General features: G+C 37.4%; 1 protein-coding gene across 1 annotated transcript; it reads left to right on the top strand.

Moving 5' to 3' along the window:
* Window positions 1-536: 536 nt before the first annotated feature.
* Window positions 537-1,407, top strand: LOC149177157 (heavy metal-associated isoprenylated plant protein 39-like). The gene is made up of 3 exons (XM_089423312.1): window positions 537-639; window positions 904-979; window positions 1,085-1,407. Exons 1-3 carry the CDS (start codon window positions 634-636, stop codon window positions 1,189-1,191), a joined length of 189 nt encoding a protein of 62 aa, XP_089279438.1. The 5' UTR covers window positions 537-633; the 3' UTR covers window positions 1,192-1,407.
* Window positions 1,408-2,018: the final 611 nt, after the last annotated feature.

Genomic DNA, 2,018 nt, shown 5'->3' with positions numbered 1-2,018 from the left:
AATTTCAAACCATATTTACAAAATAATATATTTAGGAGAAAAAGACGAAACAAACATTACAACACTACTTACAAAACATATAAAAAGTTAGCCCAATATTCTGGCCAAATTCAACCTACCAATCTACTAGGAAGCACGGACGATAGAGGCAAGGTTTTGTCGTTACCATTTAAAATCTATCTAAAATGTTTAGCATTCAATATTCCTTGCTGTACTGCGAGCCACTCCGCCGTTAAATATTTCCTTATACATTTTTATGGATGTGCGTGTAGCCTGCCTCATATTGACGGCCTTGAGACTAATGAACCGTATGGTTCCCCGAAACTTCAAAGAATCTTATCGGAAACCATGGATCTTTCTTCGGCTCTGCCTGTTGGCATGCCTTCGCTTTCCCTTGTCCTTCGACGTTCCCACGTGAACGCGGACTCGCTCCTTTCGGGACTCTTCCAGGAAATTTGAAGTGCCCTTTTGTCCATACTTTGGGCGCCCTCTATTTATTTGGTACAGGCCATTGAGCCCTGGTGATCAGAAGAATTTTACAACACGGAAAACCTCATTGAAGATCCGATAGACTAATTTAATTCCGTTAGGTTGGATAATAGCAGAGGCGGCTATTCTACGTCGACTATCAAAATGAAGGTATATAATTTAAATCTCAGCGGCATTGCAAATAGGAGATTTCTGGATTAATACTGTGTAATGTGTAATGGGTGTGATCTGTGTAATAATTTTTTGAATGGTGATTCTATCATCAAGAACAGATCAAACTCATTACACGGTGTTAGTCCAAAAATTTCTAACAATATAATTCACTATAAAAGTCTCCAATCATTCGTAACAGTTTGTTATATTAATGATCTGAAAATGCTGTATAACTTCATTAACCATTACTTGAATGTGCAGAGAATGGTGTTAAAATTGGCTATGGAAGACGAGAAAAGCAAGGCGAAGGACATGAAGGCTATTGCAGGAGCCGAAGGTATGAATCTTCATTAGTATTGCTGCATTATAACATGCCGCCCAAACATTTTCTGCCATTTCCCTATATGTTTATGTTTGTTCTTATGTATTGGTTATTTTTCAGTGGACTCTATTACCGTGGACTCAAAGGAGGGAAAAATAACAGTGGTGGGAAAAGCAGATCCTGTCTCAAAACGAAATTGGGGTACACAACAGATTTACTCAGCGTGAGTCCAGCCAATCCCAAGGAAGAGAAATGAGGAGCCCAATGCCGGCCTTTCCCAAAAATACCAGAGGGGACTCTCTATGCCAAGCTTTTTTTGTGGAAATTACAGTCTAATTCACGTAGCTCACAGCAGAGCTTTGTATCACATTAGAGGAGAAAACTGTGTAGAAGCTTATACATAGATATATAAATAGTTATAAATGTGTAACATCATTTGTGGCAACATAGGAGTTTCAACCTTGAGCGAAGTGGGTGAGAATGGATGTAGTTGCCATTGTGTCATGTGGCATTGTGTCATGTGGCTAGAATCTATGTAGTTACTAATTGATATAAAAATAGTAGTGTTGGTTTAGGTCATCCAATCAAATGTTATAAATGTTATAGCGGAAATAAAAGAGTTTTTTTTTTTAAATTTGATAGGTGTGCTGTTTTACTAAGAATGAATGAGCAAAGCATAAACATAAAAGTAATTGAAAATCAAAAAGTTAGAAAAATGGATGTGTTTTGGTTTATGCACATCAAACCAAGAGGTTAGTAAATCCAAGGCAAAAACCAAGGTAATCATATTGTCAATCTGGAGAAAGATGATTCCCTCAAATATGTTTTCAATTTAACCATGAGTGCATGTTATAATAATGCAACATTTATAATGTGAACATGTTTAATTAACATGCAATGTTTATCTAATGCATACACATTTTCTATCCATCTCTTATCATCCTTCCAAACTATATTTCACCCCCTTTCTCTCTCCCCCTTTCCCAAACTCTCTCTCTCTCTCTCTCTCTCTCTCTCTCTCTGTTCTCATTCCCACCCCCAAGCCCCCAATATC

Source organism: Pinus tabuliformis, chromosome 4_1 (genome assembly GCF_031772625.1).
Source record: "Pinus tabuliformis cultivar Carrire ecotype Pingquan chromosome 4_1, CPIR1, whole genome shotgun sequence".
NCBI classification, from domain to species: domain Eukaryota; kingdom Viridiplantae; phylum Streptophyta; class Pinopsida; order Pinales; family Pinaceae; genus Pinus; species Pinus tabuliformis.
This window is presented reverse-complemented; position numbering and strand designations above follow the sequence as displayed.

Coding starts and splice junctions, on each gene's coding strand:
- LOC149177157 (XM_089423312.1), top strand. Junction 980..1,084: donor GGCTATTGCAGGAGCCGAAG/GTATGAATCTTC, acceptor GTTATTTTTCAG/TGGACTCTATTACCGTGGAC.